The following is an 18,492-nucleotide window of genomic DNA, read 5'->3' as shown; positions in this document are numbered from 1 at the left end:
CTTCTCGCAGATGAACTCGCTCGTAGGCTGGGAATTTTGTGCTAACAGATGCAATAACAGTCAAATCTTCACGGCTCTTCCTCAGATTCTTTTTCATTCCGGATCTCTGCCCGCGCATTCTCCAGAAATCTGCCCTATCATTTGAGCCATCCCTTTGGGCATTTTGAACAGTGGCCATCTGGTCAGCTCTGAAAGAAAAAGCAGAGAATCCATTTGCAGATGGGAAATCACTCAGAGTGGGGAGAGTTGGGGGAGGAAATACCCTATGGTTCACACAAGAACTTCAGCAGATGCTGATGTAGGAATTTGTATCTGAAATGAAGAACTCAGCAGTGAGGCAACTTGTGGAGGGAGATCCAGGAACTCTTGCCTTGAAGCAAGCAGAATTGAGTCAGAGCACTGCTCTGATGCTAGACCTGCAAGGTTTGTTGTTCAAGAATTAGTCCACAAAAGGGACCTGGCTGCGATGCACTGAAATGCCCAATGCAACATCCATTGGAGAAAGAGGTGGTGCACATGGAGATAAGCAGACCAGAAGAGCAACCCATAATGAACAGAGGGGCAAAGGGCCTAACTACTGCTTCATTCTCCTCTTCATCCCCACTGCCTTAGATATATAGTGACTTGAAATAAAGATGAGAAATCAGAATCATCAAGAGAAGATTACAGTGCACTGCACAGAATAGAAACATCACCTAAGGTACCATATACATACACTTCAAGTAATTTTAGGAACTTCTCTATAAGAAAAAAATGAAGGGTCAGGGCTTTTTTGTTATTTATTGTGCTTAAAAAATGGAGTTGTGATCATGTTTAAGGACATGAAAATGAAAATACGCAGCACAATGAAAAGCTCCATATGGGAAGCATGCCAGTTAAAAATCAGCACAGCTGTTTTCATGTATAAACAAGAGAACTTTGTTGTAAGCATGTTATTATTAACTTAGTTTTTGTTAAATGTGATTTTCACCTGGAAGCTGAATCACTATCACTTCTAAAGAAAGGATGGAATAGCCAAAATGTTCAAGATATCAAACTTGGAAAAGGACTGAAATAGACTGTTCCTTAAGAATCTGCAGGATAAAGCTAAAAGTCTTAGAGACCCTTCAGTGACACGTCACCACAGGGCCTGTGCGTTTCACAGACAATGGGTTTTATTGTGATATTTCTGTATTAATGGTGCTCGTGTTGTTAAAATATTGTATGGCTCAATTGATCTTATTCTGTGCAGAGAAGGAGAGGTTGAGTAACAGGGCTGGCATGAAGAATGAGACAAGATGTCCGTTTAGCAGCAGTATGTCTGAATGGTTTGTTGACATATCAATAAAGGTGAACTGCCCAACATGCAGAAGGTGTTGAAAGGAGATAAACAAGACAATGGGTGAGCAGGCTGAAAAATAAGCAGCCTGGCAGCTCCTGGCCAAAAGAGGCTGGGGGACAGAGAAGTAGAGAAGCTTTGGGGAGCTGGAGACTCTAGAAAGGGAACAGATGAGTACTTCTAGAATGGTCAGGGCTGTGTAGTCTAGACTGGGGAAAGAAGGAGTACTGGACCCCTTTGGAAGGGACACAGCCTCTGGCTGGCTGGCCTTTGCTCCAGTAAATACCTCTGCTGAAGGGATTCTCTGCTGTGCTGCTTGGAACTGTGGGCTGCACCGGGTTGCCCCAGGAAAAGATGAAGTCCCTAAACTAGTTGTTCACTCCTGGAGTCTGGGCTGCTGACAACCAGGGAAGGTGAGACACTGAAAGGCTGTGGTCTCAGGAGTGGGAAAGAACTCTGGCTTCCCCTTAGCTTGAGGAGCCAAGCCCAGGTTGCCTTCTAGAGCAGGACAAACTGGACAAGGTCACAGTGGGGGCACTGACACACATGCACGCGGGTGAATTAATCTGAAGCCAGTGACTATTACCATCATTATTTCAGAGGGGGAGCTGTAGCACAGAGATTAAATAACCAGCCCAAGGTCAAAACAAATCATCTGCAGCACAACTGGGAACAGATCCCAGATCTCCTAAGCTCTGATCCAATGCCTTAACCATAAGCCCAGCCATTATCAGTGGTTCCCCATCATAGATTCATAGATGTTAGGGTTGGAAGGGACCTCAATAGATCATCAAGTCCAACCCCCTCTAATTCCACAGCTTTAGAAGTTATTTAAATTCACTACTGTTATGGATGTGAATGCTGTCTAATTTCTTTCCACCCCTTTCCCCAAGCAAATTAGTAGTATAGGAGTAAAAATTTAGATGAGATAAAACAAAGCAAATGAGAAAAGTCTCTGAATGGTAAGATGGGGGGCAGGGGACAAAGGGGGAAAAATCAACATACCTGCTTTTGTTTGGAATGATGCCCTTTTCCAGTTCATTTCCAATTCTCACAGCCAACCAGTTTCCCAGTTTACCATCATACAGTGTATCAACTACTCTGAATATCTCCCCTCTGGTGAAGGCTAAACTCTGAGGAGATTCCTTCTCACATTCAAAGTGGCTTCTTATGAAGAATGAATCCCCTCTGCCACAGGCCATTATGTCTCTGTACACTGAAAGAAGAGACACCAGTTACTTTAACTTGTCTATTAGTTATTTGCATTTCCACTTGCTAAATGAATGCTCTATACCATCCCTGGAACAGAGTTCTACAGATAATGCCTTTACTCAAAACCCTTTTCAAACTTAGTGCCCTAATTAAGGTTAAATGGAGAGAGATGTTCCACTCAACACAGTCTGAAATTCCTCCCCTTCACCTGCAGCGAGGGTGTCAAATCTGGCCCCACAGCACCGGTCCCAGGACCAGATGAATTGTCTGGAGCCTGCATCAGGCCCATGAATCCACGCTCCTCATCTCCCCCAAAAATGCAGTATCCAGTAATGTGGCACTTTTTACAGCCCGTCTGGGACTCTGCGCACATAGTGCCTGTGGGCCTGGCCAGGGAAACATACTACATGTGCCATCTATTCCAACTAGTCTGGGACCCACGCTATACGAGACACCCGCTCTGGAGCCGCCTGTGCAGTGCAGTCCCGGACCAGCCAGGGCTGGTGCCGCATGTAGCACTGATCCTGAGCTGGATGGAATGGGCACTGTGACATGTGTCCTATGCCCTGCAGGAGGGGTTGGTCTGGCCCAACCCATGACACATGCAGCGTGGAGGTCAAATGAGGACCCAGAGGCAGCACCAGGAGCCAGAAAATGGGGCTCCAAGGGCTGGATCTGGCCTGTCAGCTATAGGCTTGACATGACAAAGGATGAGAAAGAAAAAGTGATCCAGTATGTCCCATGTGCCTGCCCTCCATTTTAATCTCTTTCTTCTTCTCCTTTTCTCTCTGTCTTTATGTATATATATATATATATATATATATATATATATATATACATACATATACATACACATACACACACACATATACACACACACACACACACACACATATAGATAGATACATATAGATATAGATAGATACATATACACATTTTTGTTCAGAAATGCCTCATTCTGACATGATTGGGTAGATCTGGTTCTCACTGGATCTGGTTACTGTCACTGGCTTACTCAGTGACTCGAGGCAAGACATGCTGCCCTCTAGCATTATGCAAAACTGCCCCAGGCTCTCTCTCTACAGTGTTCCCTGGCTCTACCACCACTGGGAACTGGACGTCTGAATGCTGACACCTCACCTAGTTTTGTCAGCCTTCACATCCGTGTGCTCCAGTATGCACACACAATCTTCTGATAAGTTAAGGAACTCTCAGTCTTTTCCTGGTGCCCATTATGCAGCTAAAAGTGTAGGCAGGCAGCACACATTAGACACTTAATTAGATCTAAATAAGTCTCGACTAACATCCATTACCCCAGGAGAGCTGTAGAGCAGTGGTTCTCAACCTTTTCAGAATCAAGGTCTCTCTCCATCACTTTTGTGAATTGAATGGCACTCAGTTTCAAAAATTGATTTGTTAATTAGAGGGTTTACACCTCCTTGCAAAGGGGGCAGGCTGTGCAGGTAGGGGGAACAGCCAGGCAGGGGTGAGCCTGACCCTGCCTTTATCTGCTTGTCTCCTCACACCTGAAGCCTCAGCCTGCCTTTATTTGCTTATCTCACTTCCTATGCCCCCCTGAAACGGGCAACCTTCAAAAGGATCTTGTGGCATCCCAGAGTGCCCTAGTTGAGGATCACTGTTGTAGAGGAACTGCTGTCAGAAGAGGAAAGCTGCAAGAAGCAGGCACCTAGCTGTTAAAGGTAAAAGATACTGAGCATGGAGGGGACAGGCTTTAAGATTCAAGCTCACAAGGAGTGCTTTTAATTGGGGAGGGTACAACTCTGAACTCTTTCTTGATCAGCTGGATGGTAAAGGAGCCAGCCTACAACTCCTCCCCATATCCTCTATAATAACCAGCAACAATCTTCTAAAACATTGAAAAAAGGTGAATGACATGTTTTGAAGTGCAAGTGTAAGAGTAAGAACAAAGAGCATTTGTAGTGTCACAGTACCAGCTAAAAAGGTCTGCTGTTATTTTCATAGACTAGCACAATGATTTCTAACAAAAATATTTTTACGCCTTGGTTTTAAGTGCCTACCTTCATATTTACTTTGAGCCAAAATGGTCACAATTTCACCTTTGGGAATTTCTAACAGGTAGAGAACAGCATCCTCCCGAACAAGGCCTCGGAAATCTTGTGTATTCACCTGACAGAAAACCAAAGAAAACAAAACTAAGATTTTAAAGAAAAAAAGTTATTTTAAAAATGAAAAAAAGAAGTAAGAGAATGCTTATCATGTTTTTTTTTTTTTTAAAAATCAATACAGAAGTTTATTAGTTTATAATAATGAACACTTTTTGTACACAAAGGATGAACTGCCACAACTGACAAGGATTTCCTGAAAGTGCACTGATGTTTGGTTTCCTTTAGGAAAGACTATAAAATGCCTGAATATTTGCATAACAATCAAGGGTGGACAGTGTTACTCCAAGCCAGGAAATGATGTTTTCACATATTGTGCAGTGTTAGAGTCCTACCTAGTTGAAGTGCATAGTTCTTGCTAATTGATTGAGGACCTTCAGGTGGATTAGGTGCCCTCATGTGTCTTGGCTGGTTATAAAATTCATCACAGGTTTGTATCCTAGTTTAAATATGATCCTGATATATTCCGGTTATACATGCTATGCCTGGCATTAGAGTTGTGAACACAGCACAGCTTCCTGTGGTTGCCTCTCTCAACAGTGCTTCCCACAGTCCCTTTCATCTGTGCCTATCAGCTGCTTATCTGGACATACCAGTGACTTCCACTCCCCGTAGGAGGGCTAGGGAAATTCTGAACAGCTGCTCCCAACTGCAGGAAGAAAGAAGAGTGGGAGGGGAGGGAAGAGAAGCAAGGAAGAATCAATACTTCAAAAGAGGAGATAACTTTGCAAAATCTGTTCAGGTCAACCAGAGTAGAGGATTACAGCCCTGATTGGAACTCCACTGAAATCAAAGGGAATCTTTTCTTTGGTTTAAAAGGGCTTTGAAAAATCAGGCCCAACGTAAGGAAAAAATAGAGAGAAGAGAAAACTCAGAAGGAGGAAGACATTATAGACCAGAAGAGGGCAGCAATGAAGTCTCAAAAGTTTCTTGAGTGAAAAAAAAGTGAAAAAAAACAAGGGGGGAAATGGAAAGGGGGAGGAGAAAATAACAACCCATCCCTTCTGTGCCTTGACGTGTACCTTTCAACTTAAGATTGGAAAAGTCACTAAAGTTTGTCTTCTCCATCTGTATGCATTTCTCTTGACAAATCTCACTCTCTCTGACTGAAGCCAATTTAGATTCAACTGCAAAAGCCAAAATTTAAGGTTTCAAAGGTGACCTTTACAGATAATCTCAAATGGCTTTATATACTTCTGAGTTGATAAAAGTAAGAAAGCAGTTAGTTTTCACATGGTGGCATGAAATAATCAATCACTTTTAGCTCCAGGGTTGAATACACTGGTACCTTAAGAATCTGATCTCCTTCTTGTAACCCCTCCTGTTCAGCTGAAGTGCCTTCTTGAATTCCAGCAACAAATATCCCTACATCGTTCCCACCAGCCAGCCGGAGGCCCACGCTGTCCCCTTTCTTGAATTTCACCATCTTTGTATTAGGACTGGAATGCAGACATGCAGAAAGATAAATCCCAGCCAAATATCACATGCATATGACAGCAAGTTTGTAAGAAGCAAACTTCTATACAAATACTTATCTATGACCCTTTCATGCTTGTGTTTCAGCATCTCATGATATTCGGGTAATGCCAAGTATCAGCATACCAATATTTTAGAAGTGCAGTTCGGGGAGTGGAATTCAGAAATCTAAGTCAGGCACCTTACTTCACTATATAGGAGATGGGGAGAATCAGGTGCCTAAGAAGGGGGCTCACAACAGCCAGGATGCTTCTTGGACTTAACTCACCTCCTTAAGTATGAAAATCTGTCTCATCCTTTTCTTTTAGCTGAAAAAGGATATGGTGGTGGTGGAGCCTGCCTTTTATATAATACCCTGCTGGTTAAAGCACTTGGTTTGGAAGAGGGAGACCTGGGTTCAGTATCTTCCCAGTGCAAGGAAGTTGAAACCCAAACCTCCCAGGACAGCATCCTAGCCCGCAGGCTAGAAGCTAGGCTGAGATGGTAGCACATTCCTCACCTAGGGTATTTAGTCTGGAGAAAAGAAGACTGAGGGGGGATTTGGTAACAGGCTTCAAATACTTGAAGGGTGACTACAGGAAGGACAGAGATGGGATTTTCTCTGTGGATATAGAGGACAGGACTAGGAGCAATGGCCTGAAGCTTCAATGGGGGAAATTTTGGTTCGAGATTAGGAAGAACCTTCTGAATATGAGGGCAGTCAAGCACTGGAACAAGTTATCTAGACAAGTCATGAAACCTCCATCCTTGGAAGTTTTCAATAGCAGGTTAGATAGATACTTGGCTGGGATGGTCTAGTCAGAGATAATCCTCCCTTGAGCAGAGGGCTGGACTAGATGACCTCATGAACTAGATGAGATCCCTTCCAGGCCCTACCTTCCTATGATCCAATGACATGTATAGCTAATACTGTAAATAACACACAGGCTTAGGCAGGAGATAGGTGCCAAGATGCTAAGTTTAGCTACGATAGCAGCATTTTGGGACATGTGGAGAAGCAGAAATTTAGGTAAATTACTTAAAAAAAAAAAAATAATAAAAATCTATAAATGTATGGGCAGCTAAGTTTTTGCTAATAGACATTAGCAGGTAGGTGTTGTTTTTCTGAATCATTTACACAGGAATTTAGGCTTCTAAAATGCAAACAAGATCCTATTTTGGATCTAGCCACAAATAACTTTTCCAAGATGACACAAGACTGCAGTGGAGCAGGGAACTGAACCCAGGTTTCTCATGTTCTGTACCAGTGCTGTAAATACTGGACTATGTGCCTCAAGCACATAGCTGCTTTTTAATGTTATAGTTTAAGTGAATTATGAGTAATCAAATCCAGCTTTTCCCTCCCTGTATAGTATTAAAAGTGAAGTGATAATCTGCCTCTCCATATGATCTAGAAGGTGAATTACATTTACCAGTTAATTAACAAAACAGTGAGATAAAGGGAAGGCTAGAGGCTCTGTGTTAGAAGCATACCTAAGAATATCAAATTGTTTTGATAAAAAATTAACTCCTTTTCTTCCAAGGACAGATAAGATTAGTTGGAGTAGGCTTAGTTTTCTTCCCCCACAGAAATACTATGTGCCCAGATGATTTCTATACATCAAGGACAGTGTCTGTGGCATCATTCACTCTACATGGCCTTGTGAGCCTCTACCATGAACTTTCCTCAACAAAACTGAAGTTAAATACTAGTGTGTTAACTTGTATACAGATATGGTCAGAGTAAAAACACAGGGCCTCTGGGGGAAAAAAAACCAAACAAACCCCAAAACATCCTAATGGTAAATCAGTTCTTATATTTTTAAACACAACTCTACTGGGGCTCTGGAGCTAACAGTTCTTCAATTCGTCTTCTGTAGGTTTCACCTGGCAGTCCCAATCTGCAACTAGTTTGCTATGGTGGCTGTGAAACCCAGTGTTTTTCCCTTTTGCTACGATCATATCAAGAGAGTAATTAGGTAGCTCTTTTATAAATTACCTTAGTGATTCACTTTTATAAATTACCTTATTGATTCAATTTATCAGCACTTCTCTGCATCCATAAAATGCTCTGACAAGCATCACATTAAAAATTGGGCCACTTGTGAAAGATTATCAAAAACATATGGCCCTAGTTCCATACCCACTTTTCTTCTTATTTTTGAGTGAGTATATAATCACAAATGCACAGTACAGAGAGTGGGCATTAGGAAGATACACATTTAGATGCACAGCTCTCCTGTTGTATGTGCCACTCAGGGGGCACGTCTGCACTTACACATTTAAAGCGCATTAAAACAGGCTAATGCACATTAAAACGTCTCAAAAAACCTGTGCACTTTCGCTAATGTGCATTAAAATAGGCTAATGTGCTTTTTTTAGTACCTCACAATGGAGGTACTAAATTTAATGTGCATTACCAAAAGCACATTAATGAACATGTAGATGCTCAAAGGGTGCAATATTCACACACAATTAATGTAGAACAGTAAACTCTGGAGCTGTTTGAGCCAGAGTAAACTGCTGCTGGACACAGTGTCTACACATGCACCCGAGACAGCAGCAAATTTGAGCTGGGGCAGAACAGTTCATGCTAGGGCTAGGGGCTCAGCCCCAGGTGGCAGTGTTGGGTGGCAGAAGGGCTGGCTAGGGCATGAGGGTGCTGAAAGTGTGGAGCTGTGTGGCTAGGTGGTTGGCAGCAGTCTAGCCCCCTGCTGACTGGGTTGACTGGGCACAATTTCAGTCAGCATCTACATGCATAGGCAACTGGTAGGAGAGGTACAAGGGGGCACGTGCCCCACTGACAGGGTCGTCCCTGCCACGGGCAGCATCTGCGGGAGCTCGATATGGCCCCCATGACAGGGTCACCCCCACTTCCAACGTCTGCAGATGCTCACCAGCTCTGTCCCTACCACCAGCGGCTTCTGCGGGTGCTCCTCAGACTCAGGAGGGACTAGTTGCCCATATTTACATGTGTGTTTAATCGCAGTTTATTACCCCATCAAAATATAGTACTGTCCCTGAAAATATGATCTTAGGACAGCATTAATTAGATTACTGTGGCCTAATAGTGTCACTAATGTAGACAGTGACACTTTACTCAAAAACCAATTAGTCTACTTTGCAGTTAAGCGCATATGTAGATGGGGCCAGGGACTGGTTAGCACAACAATTGGTTTGACATATCTAGGCCTTATCACCATATGAGAAACAAGCCTGTAAGAATCTGTGTTCTTTAAAGTTACTGTACTTTCACAGATATTCCAGTAACTTTGTGGGGGGATATATATATATATATATATATATATATATATATATATATATATATACACATATATATACACACACACACACACACACACACACACACACACACTTTTATATAGGATTATACCACTGCTTCTCAAAATGGGGTTTTTTTGGATATCAGAGGATCATAGTTGAAAGTAAAGGTCTCAGGTCCATACACAGAAATACATACTTACATTTGTCTAAGATGCTATTGCTTTCATGCACTCAAAATTAAATTAAAAAAGACAGGTGCTTAACTAGCTTTAAAATTGCCCAGTCTGAAATCAGACTGTATGTACATCTCACACTAACCTTTAAGAACTAAACTGATTTAGGTAGCTGTCAGCTACCTATTTAATGTAGAAACAGTTGCCCATTCTTAGTATAGAACTATTTACGGCACATCAGTTACAAGGCATAAAGAAAACAAGCTAAGGCAACAAGAAAAACAACTGAGAGAGAAGATGAGAAAAAAAAAACATTTTAACAAAGCCTACCCATATATTGCTTCATCTTCAGGACTGGGTTTAAGAAACGTTCTTGGGATCGCTTTTGGCTGAGACACTGTGTATACATATATATACACATATAGAATGAAAAACATGAAAATAACAATGATTAATTTGGACAAACAAGACTTCACATATCATGATATAAATTAAAACGTTTTCTGCCTTTCATCTGGGCCAGAGGGCCTATAAATCTAACATGCAAGCACTTCTCTGACTAGTGTCTAATAGTGAAAGGAATTGTTGTACTGTGATATGAGGCCAAGCTCATCCCTCAATTGTGTAAACCCCATGAGATGGGACTTTCCCTCCACCTCCAATTTCTCTCTCATAAGGAATCCCTGGTATTCAGCTATCCCTAGTTTTCCCTCTTTTAGGTCTCCCCAGAAACAATTAGGCCTATTCCTGTCAAAGTGACTGGATATAAGTTTTAAAGCCAGTCTATACCTTTAACTCCCACTTACCTAGGAGATAATGGGTGATGATCCTGAAAACTTGTTCAGTCAGACTTTAGCTATACACTGTAATAATCAGGATTTTATCTTGTGTCAGTACAAATGCACAGATTCAATCCTACTGAGGGTAAGAGTCTATATCTGACTTGCAGAAATTATCTTTGCTTCTCTTCTGTACTTTCTTTTCAACGAAATAAAGATCTAGTCCTTTATTAGAAACACAGCTATGCATGCAGATCTGTGCATGAACTGCTATTTACAAAGTAACCGGAGGGGCCATAAAGCATGCTCTTTGTAACTCCCTTCTGTTAATGCATGGCTTAATCCTGAAGTACAAGGGTTTATATCCCTTTCACTAATAGTCCCAGAGGAAATTCCCTCCAATCAGCTGAAGGGAGGGAGGGAAAGAAAGCAAAAAAATAACAAAAAACAAACAGTCCAAAACCCTCTAATAGGAGATTCAGTTCTGACCTGGTGGTTCTTCTTTGTACTCTGGTTCTTTGCTAGTGTCCGTGACCACAGCAGCAGCTGGAATATCACCAGTTGATTTAAAAGGCGTAGGCATTGCTCCCATCCTGGACAACCTGCTAGGTGGATCATCTTTTGCGCTTAATGGAAAGAACAAAGTTGAGCATGTTAAAAAAAGAAAGAAACACTGAAACAACTTAAAAAAACATTTTTAATGAAAGAGTGGCAGATCCTACTTTGGCTTTTCTTTTAGTTTTTCATTGGACGAATGAGAGTCTGCATCAGAATGATGTAATCTTCTCTCTTCTTGAGGTGAGAATGACCGATTAGACTCTATTTCAGAAATATCTATTGAGGAAATTAACAGTACAGGAAGTCTGTATAAGAGATATGCCTACAATGTCATTCTGCATTTATCCACAGCAACCTACTTATAATAGTTCAAGGCATAAAATATGAAATATTTATTACCTATTCTCCTTTAATAAAAACAGATGTGGGAGAGGGTAGGAAAGGAAATAATGTGTTCCTCAAAGAGCTTCAGTCTCTTAGGAAATATAATCTCAGAAATATTTGGAAGTTGCAGACCTACTTCCAAGAAATATAAAAAAAAAAAAATGTAAACTTTTACTAACTCATGTTAATATGAGTCTCACCAAAAGCACTTCTCCTCTCCCAATCTTCTATAATTTTTAATCAACTTTACATGCTGCCCTTCCCAATAAAGGCACTTGGCAGCTTAAAGTAAGAGAACTAAATAACTTATGAAACAAGAGAAGTCTCCAGTCTTGGGCTCTCTCTCATTGCTGTAACAATAAAGAGGAGATAAGCATTCCCAGTATGAGCAGACATCTCTTACATAGCAGAGCTACAGAAAGAAAATGGTTGGAGTCTGTTCTTTCCCAATTCTTCATTTGGCAATCTAGAGGTTTGCTAGTGAGCAATATGAAGCACAGCTGCTAATGGTCCTTCATAGAAAAGGAACTCATTTTCCCCTGTAACTCACCAATCGAAGGCATATTCTAATCTTGGCAACAAGAGCTGAAAAATGCTGCACTGAATATTCTCACAGCAGAGTTATTCACTGATTAGCAGAATCCTGTTACCAGTGGGGCATCCCATACCTCCCTGCAATGTAGGTCACGATGGCATGAACCATTCATATGCTGCTAGGAGGACAGTAAATTCAACCACCAGACTACTAAATTCCATCACACGGCCTCCTGTCTTGGAAGGCCAAGGAGAGTGGGGTAGCATCCTTACAGAGTCAAAGATGACCTCATTCCACATTTTCATGTTTTTTGGCTTTGCACTGAAAACAACTGTCCTTCTTTGTGGGATTTTGCTTAGTCAAGTCAACATGGCTCATAAATCACTACGAAAAGGTCACTGCACAGTGTCAGGATTCTTTCTATGCCCAAGGGAAAGAGTGTTTGCTGTACCAATTAAAAAAACCCTCTGCACTGTTACTGTTTTATGGCAGATGCAATGAATTAGGATTGTACCCATACAGAAAATAGAACAGACATTACACTTCTTAGCCCTATGACACTTCACCTTCTATTTCTGAATCACTGTCATTCATTGAAGGGATGTTGAGCAGTGTCTGCTTTCTATCTCTCAGGACTACTAACTGAAGTTTTCCTCGCGACTTCTCAATCAGTTTTCGGGCGTCAGTTAATGACATATTCTCTGTCACTGTACCATTGATCTGAATTTAGAAAAGAGAACAGTTTTATTATAAGGAAACAATTAAGAATGCAAGCAATGGTTGTTTCAAAGCTGACGTTACTTTCCACAGCATCTGATGAAGGGAACTCAAGTTCACGAAAGCTTGTGCTCATATATCTTATTTAGTTATGGTGCATATCCACCTGTGCTTTCTGCATTATTTTCCTCTTCAAAAGCTTTTGCAGTTTTGTTTAGAAAAAATAAATAAATAAATGACCATCACTACCACTTAACTATAGTGATGCTACACAACCCTTTGTCCTGAACATACCTTGAGAATTATGTCCCCTTCATGCAGGTTGCCATCTTTAGTTGCCAGGCCAGTAGTGGTCATTTCTTTTATGAATATCTGACTTCCAAGTCGAAGACCATATTCTGGAGAAGGGATTTGGGGGGGGGGGGGGGGGGGGGGGGGGGGGGGGAAATCACTGTATTGTTTGACAGAATGAGCAAATATCTGTTTCTAAAACCTATGCTGTGTACACACCATCGACAGTCACATGCTAGAGAACACATTTTGTTATGTACCATATTTACTTGGATCAACGTTGACTCTGAATTTAAGATGACCCCCCAATAATTAGACTCTATATATGGGAAATGTATAAATTAGTTGTAATTTTCCAAGTACAGAATCTAGTTATTGAAGGCTCATCTTAAATACATCCCCCTCTCACTGCTACAGCAGGGAAAGCAGTGGCTGGGGGACTCAAGTGGCCCCCTTACCTTCTGCCCCCTCCTACTTCCCCCATGCAGTCTTCTTCCTCCTGCAGCCTTCCTGCTCTCACTACCAGCACCTCCCCACAGCCTCTGCCCCTCCCCTTGCCCCATGCTCCTCAGTCTCTGCCTCTTCCCCTCCTTGACCCCCTTACTGTTAGACACTGCTCAGCCTCTGTTCTCACCTGGAATATATAGGATGTGGAAGCACAGCCCTGATAACCATGCAGTGTCAGTGCTGCTGACTGGCCAGGCAGGGGACAGAGTTTCCATGTGCTCTGTGCCCAGGAGGGAACCCAGCCTGAGCCTGAACAGAGCTGCATCTGATACTAAGTGGGGGGGAGGGAGGAAGGGGGAGAAAGGAGAAAGAAGAGGCCTGGGAGAAGGGAGGGGCTGGCAGAAGTTGCAGAGGGCAAGTGGAGAGTGTGTGCGAGTGGGGAAGAGGCAGCTGTGGGTCTGACTTCAGCCGCAACCCAGGCTCAAGGCCAGAGTCAGAGTTGCAGCAGCTATATACCCCACCCCCTCTACTCCGTATGCAAATTTAAGACAAAGGTTCCCCCTGTCCCAATGCTGACTGCAGGTTGGGGGGAAAACAAAAGACAAAAAAAACCTCTTTTAGTAAATACATGATCAATGGCCACTGGAAAGCTGTTCTGTAATAACTAATCAGGTTGAGACTCCCACTGTTGTACCACTGGAGACAGAAAAACACGGTAGGAATCAAGGTCAGAACATCCGTCTATAGCTTGAATGATTTAACAATCACTCTATACCTCCAGCCCTGGCTAGCAGGACAGAGTTTGTCACGAGTAAGTTGTAGCCGCTAAAGGAGTGACTTCACTTTGTGGAGTGAAGCCATGCTGGTCCACTGTGTTCACTTTTTAGAAAGTGCTGACATAGCCCAATCTAAAATGTAGGGAGAAGGAGTTAGCTGTGTTAGCCTAAAGTCAGGCAGAAAGTAGGGTAGAGATGTACCTTATAGACCAGGGGAGGCAGGCAATTATTTTGGGTGGAGGGCCACTTACTGAGTTTTGGCAAGCCATTGAGGGCCACATTACAGGCAGCCAAGAGCAGATAAATATAAATTTTTTAAATTTTATAGGGGTCCCGCGGGCCAGATAGAATGGCCTGGCGGGCCGCATCCTGCCCACGGGCCACATTTTGCCCACCCCTGTTATAGACTAACTACCTACTGTACCTAAACAAGATTACCCTAAATTTAAGACAACTGCCCTCTCTTAATAATTAGATTTCATACAAGGGAAAGTTATAAATTTATTATACATTTTCTATGTATGGAATCACAGGGGTTTGAGTGTTAATTGAAATTTGAGTGTTAATTTCATAGGGGTTTGAGTGTTAATTGAAATTTGCGGATGCTAACAAGAGAGTGGCAGGAGATTGGGGAGGAGAACCAAAGAGCTCAGTGACCTGGAGAGATTATATTAGTAGTGCATGGTGCAAGCAGGGAAGAAGTCCAACAGCAAAAGCCTTAACTGAAAACTCATATACAAACTGCGATAGTGGAGAAGGAACATTCAACAAGCAGTTGCATTTTTTTTCTTAAATCTTTCCCTACACCAGAATTGTGTCTTAAGTTCCACATTACTTTGCATACACCTACCTTCATTGGATCTATTTTTTGTTAAGAGAACACCGACAGGCCCATCTTGGACCCGCTGTAGGAGCTCACGCTGGCGGCGCATTTCAAGTGAGGGGCTGCGGGAACAAAGCCTGTCTCGACTACGATTCCTGACTTCTTTTTCATATCTAAGGTCAGGTTGAGATCTGTGGTCGTAATCTTGACCGTAGCCACGTTCATACCCATCATCTCTATCAACACTCCTTCCCCTGCTCCGGTCTCTTCTACGCTCTTGGTCCAAACTTCTCTCCCGGTCAAGGCTCCTGCCACGACTTCGATCTCTGCTGTAGCTGCGTTCCCTGCTGCAATCTCTGCTGTAAGCGCGCCCTCTATTCTGATCTCGTCGGTAACTCCGATCAGGACTGTCTCCCCAGCTCTGGCTGCGCCCTCCGTTGCCACCATGCCAGCTCCGATCACTGTAGCCACTTCTTGCACTTCTGCCATCAAACTCGGCTTGGTCATCCATAACATCAAGAGCTCGATCATCGTAGTCCAGAGAGGGACTTCTCCTCAGAGCAGTGACCTGAACTTTCCTTGGTCTTTTCACTACCTGTGTGCATAAAAATAAAAACATACATACAACTGTCAAATAGAGGTTTTAAAATGTTTAAAAATTGAAATCCCGAGGAACAATTATACAAATGTTGTGAAAGTGATGGTACATCCCCCTCCAGCCTGCAAGCATTATTTCAAACAGTCTTGCTCTCAAAATATAATTAAAAAAAATATGGTTCATTTCTACAGTTTAAAATATTCCATTAGTTCCACTCTTCCAAATGGAGCAAGAATGGCTTTTTACTTTTACAAGGTGATAATGTGAGAGGGGTTTTTTTTTAAGCAAATTTTATTCTTTAGTTAAGGGAAGAGCCAGGACAGACAACAGCCATTTGGACTATAACCTCCTTGAGAAGAGGTTGTCTTTCTGTTTCTTAATTTTAAAAAACAAACCCCCTGCCCAAAAAACAGAAATCAACTGAGGTTGATCATATGGTTAAGGTACAGAATTAAAAATCAAGACGGCCGGATTCATTTCCCAGTTCTTCCATGGTATAGTCGTGCAACACTGATCACATCATATCATTCCTGGTGTACAGATGGACAACTAAAACACAAAAGGAATGATAACATTCCCCCCCATTCCAATTTTTTAGCTTGTTTAACTTGCAAGGTTGTTAGGACAGTCTGCTTTACTGTGTGTATGTAAATTACACCTAGCACAAAATGCTCTCTCTCTTGTTGGGTATATACATACACTAGTAGTGCATATAATAAGTAAGAATCAACTTACAATTGTAGCTACTTTCCCACTTTTTCTTAACTGCTGCACTGCAAAAGAATGGGGAACACTTTCCATAGGGGTTCCATTAACCATGACCACCCGGTCATTTTCTCTGTAAAAGAAAAGCATGAGAGTTTAGAAAGGAATCTCTTAAGACTGAAAATTAATTACACCGTTGTTCATCGTATCCTTTCCATTACATTACCTTTGTTCCCATAAAGAGGATCAAGTTATTTTTAAAAATACGTAGTTAGGCTACATGAATTGCAAGACCTTAAATAAGTGACACATGGTAAAGACAGGGCCATCCCACAATTTTTTGGGGCCCCCTGATCCAGTGAAAAAATCAAAATTGCGGTTGTGGTATAAACTCACTGAAATAAAATAGTCAAAGCCAGGCTGCATGCACGTGGGCTGCACTGTGAGGGGTGCAGGGTGGGGGCAGCATGTGCTAGGGATGCTGTGTTCCCTCACTGGGGCTGAGGTTGGGGCAGGAGCAGAGCCAGGAACTTCTCCCCCGCTCGGCTGGGAAGGGGCTCCCTGACTACATCAAGCACTTTAAACATGGCGCAGGCAGTGGGGGGCAATGGGGGCACAGCCCCTTGGCTGTGGGGCCCCCTGTGGCTGCAGGTTCCATAGGATAGGACAGACCAGCCTTGGGTGAAGATTTCTTTCAACTTTAACAATTTTTTTTAATAATGCTTCTTTGTGTGTTTGATTTCCAAACAGTGACAATAACTTAAAAGAACTTGGTATCCAATAACTTACTTTGCTATACCTTTAACTGTTTCCATTAGATCGCTTCCTCCAACAGGGTTGCCTCCCTCCCTCCCCCTGCCTCCTTCCTGCAGACCTGCAGCCTTTACTCTACTTCTGGTATATTTCCCTGAACAGCTGTACCCTAAACCTCTGTCTGCTCTGGAAGAGAATTAAAAAAAAAAAAAATGGATGATGCTAGCTGAAGACATCTTATTTAGAAACATAGAAAATTAGGGTTGGAAGGGACTTCAGGAGATCATCTATTGCAACCCCTTACTCAAAGAAGTACCATCCTCAACTAGATCATCCCACCCAAGGCTTTGTCCAGCCGGGCCTTAACCTCCAAGGATGTAGATTCCACCATCCAGTGCTTCACCGCTCTCCTACTGAGAAAGTTTTTCCTAATCGTGAACATAAGCTTCCCTTGCTGCAACTTGACAGCATTGATCCTTATTTTGTCATCTGTCACCACTGAGAACAGTTTAGCTCCATCCTCTTTTCGAACAAACCATCAGTTAGTTAAAGTGTGCTATCAAATCCCCCCTCAGTTTTCTCTTGTGCCAACTAAATAAGCTCAGCCTCTCCTAATAAAACTCATGTGCCCCAGCCCCCTAACCATTTTCACTGTCCTCTGCTGGACTCTCTCCATCTTGTCCACATCCTTTCTGTAGTGGGGGGGACCAAAACTGGACACAGTAAGTACTCCAGGTGTGGCCTCACCAGTGCAGAATAGAGAAGAATAATTACTTCCCTCAATTTGCTGGCAATGCTTCTGCTAATGCAGGCCAGTATGCTGTTAGCCTTTTCAGCAAGAAAGGCACAGTGTTGACTCATATGTAGCTTATTGCCCACTGCAACTCCCAGGTCCTTTTTCGCAGAGCTACTGCTTAGCCAGTTGGTCTCAAGCCTGTAGCAGTGTATGGGATTCTTTCATCCTAAGTGCAGGACTTTGCACTAGTCCTTGTTGAACATCATGAGATTTCTTTTAGCCAATCCTCCAATTTGTCTTGGTCACTCTGAACCAGGTTTGTTTGTAGAATTAAAGTGAAAAGGTCACCAGTAGTTTTCTAAACTGACATCCTGATTCTTTCATTTTATGCAGTTGCAAGTTATTGGGCTTAATAATGGGGTGTTCAGATTTAATAATAGGGTATCTGCATAAAGCAAATCTTGCAGAGAAGCATGCAGGTGCTTTCAGAGAGCAGCACTGGGAAGGACATCCAATTTACATGTTCCTCTCTGCATGTGCCAAATTCTATAAATTAAGCTGTTCTTAGGTTCTCCATCTCCACCATGCATTCTGGCACATACTTAGGGCTTCATTTCTAGGGTTTGGTGGGAACAAGTGGGCTGGGCTTGTTTCATGGCATGTTCACTGGTGCAGCATATGGCAGTATTGACCTGCCTGTAAGTCTTGATTTGACAACACAAAAAAACAGGAAATCCAACACTCTTACGGAGTTTGTTGTAGTAGCTAAACACTCTTGTTATTACAAATGTATGCCTTCTTTC

At 42.4% G+C, this 18,492-nt stretch overlaps 1 protein-coding gene across 7 annotated transcripts in view; it reads right to left on the bottom strand.

Moving 5' to 3' along the window:
* TJP2 (tight junction protein 2) overlaps positions 1-18,492 on the bottom strand; it is a 103,960-nt gene that overhangs the window by 9,854 nt on the left and 75,614 nt on the right. For all 7 annotated transcript variants that reach the window (XM_019478060.2, XM_006265188.4, XM_019478057.2 and 4 more), the window contains 11 exons: positions 16,231-16,333; positions 14,925-15,492; positions 12,855-12,958; positions 12,410-12,563; positions 11,089-11,200; positions 10,856-10,992; positions 9,918-9,984; positions 5,963-6,113; positions 4,570-4,678; positions 2,324-2,534; positions 1-188 (listed from right to left, as the gene is read on the bottom strand). In XM_019478060.2, coding sequence (XP_019333605.1) covers positions 1-188; positions 2,324-2,534; positions 4,570-4,678; positions 5,963-6,113; positions 9,918-9,984; positions 10,856-10,992; positions 11,089-11,200; positions 12,410-12,563; positions 12,855-12,958; positions 14,925-15,492; positions 16,231-16,333 — 1,904 coding nt within the window. The remainder of the gene's footprint in view (positions 189-2,323; positions 2,535-4,569; positions 4,679-5,962; positions 6,114-9,917; positions 9,985-10,855; positions 10,993-11,088; positions 11,201-12,409; positions 12,564-12,854; positions 12,959-14,924; positions 15,493-16,230; positions 16,334-18,492) is intronic.

The sequence above is a fragment of the Alligator mississippiensis genome, chromosome 3, assembly GCF_030867095.1.
Source record: "Alligator mississippiensis isolate rAllMis1 chromosome 3, rAllMis1, whole genome shotgun sequence".
Classification (NCBI taxonomy): Eukaryota; Metazoa; Chordata; order Crocodylia; family Alligatoridae; genus Alligator; species Alligator mississippiensis.
This window is presented reverse-complemented; position numbering and strand designations above follow the sequence as displayed.